Source organism: Marmota marmota, unplaced genomic scaffold, assembly GCF_001458135.2.
Source record: "Marmota marmota marmota unplaced genomic scaffold, marMar, whole genome shotgun sequence".
In the NCBI taxonomy this organism is placed as follows: Eukaryota; Metazoa; Chordata; class Mammalia; order Rodentia; family Sciuridae; genus Marmota; species Marmota marmota.
In genome coordinates, this window is record NW_026000026.1 from 4,706,228 (window position 1) to 4,707,371 (window position 1,144).

At 64.2% G+C, this 1,144-nt stretch overlaps 1 protein-coding gene across 1 annotated transcript in view; it reads right to left on the bottom strand.

Moving 5' to 3' along the window:
* Window positions 1-633: 633 nt before the first annotated feature.
* Cdh22 (cadherin 22) overlaps window positions 634-1,144 on the bottom strand; it is a gene marked incomplete at its 5' end in the record, with an annotated part of 63,579 nt that continues 63,068 nt past the window's right edge. Inside the window, 2 exon segments of the mRNA XM_048811933.1 lie at window positions 634-1,106; window positions 1,109-1,134. Of these exon segments, the coding sequence (XP_048667890.1) occupies window positions 768-1,106; window positions 1,109-1,134 (365 nt within the window).

The following is a 1,144-nucleotide window of genomic DNA, read 5'->3' on the forward strand; positions in this document are numbered from 1 at the left end:
GGGGCCACGGAGAGAATTCAGAATTGGAGGCAGACACACTGGGCTTCTAATAAAGACAGAAATAATAATAGTAACAAAGGCTAGCATTTATTGAACACCTACTATGTGCCAGGCACTGCCCTAACCACTTGACACTTCTGAACCCTTCTTATCCTCACAATTCTTCGAGGTAGGTTCTGTTGTCAACCTCATTTGACAGATGAGGAAACTGAGGCCCAGAGAATGGAGTGACTTGACCAAGGCCAGGCAACCGGCTCGTGTCAGAGGCTGCACCGTTCGCTGGCTGGGTGTCCTTGGACAGGTCACAATCCCTTCTCTGGGGGGACTTCCCCATCTGGCACCTGCAGGATCCCACCTCATGGTTTCTGTGACGACTAAGATGGTCTCCACACAGCGTCCTAGCACACAGTAGGTGCTTAATAAATGAACAGCCCTTCTTTCCTCTTCCTTTTGATGAGAGGAAACCTGGGAGGGACGCGTGTCGGCATCGTCCTGGCTGTAGCGTCCCTTCCACGCTAGGATGAGTGAGCTGCCCGTTCCCACGCCCCGACGCCTCCTCCATCTCCTTTGCTAACCCAGAGCCACGCAGCGCCCGGTCTCCTTCCCTTTAATGACGATGGCCATCACTGCGCACCGCTGGACCCCAAAGCTGCGCCGCTGGAGGGGGAGAGGCCGCCCTGTCGAGTCCGCTCTGCGCTCGGTCCGGCGGCCCGGGAGGCGGGAGGGTGGGCAGGGCAGCGCGGGGAGAGGCCGCGGCAGGGCGGGGGCTAGGAGGCCGGGGCCTCGTCGTCCGCGCGGTGGCCGGCGTAGAGCGCGGCCAGGGGCCGGAAGCGCGGGCCCCAGCTGCTGAGAAAGGCGAAGTCCTGCTCCGAGCCCGACGAGCCGCTGTGCAGCGAGCTGAGCGAGGCGGCCGGCGAGTCCGCGCCCTCGAAGGCGTACGTCTGGAAGGCGTCGTAGGGCGGGACCGACAGGTCCCCGTCCGCCAGCGCCACCTTGCGGCTGATGAAGTCCCTGAACACCGAGAAGTCCGGCTCGGGGCTCGGAGGCCCCTGCGGGAGCGAGTGGCGCTCGGAGGGCAGCCGGGCCTGCGGGGGCTGCCCGCGTCCCCGCCGCCACCGCCGCGCCGCGTCGCGCCTGCGCTCGC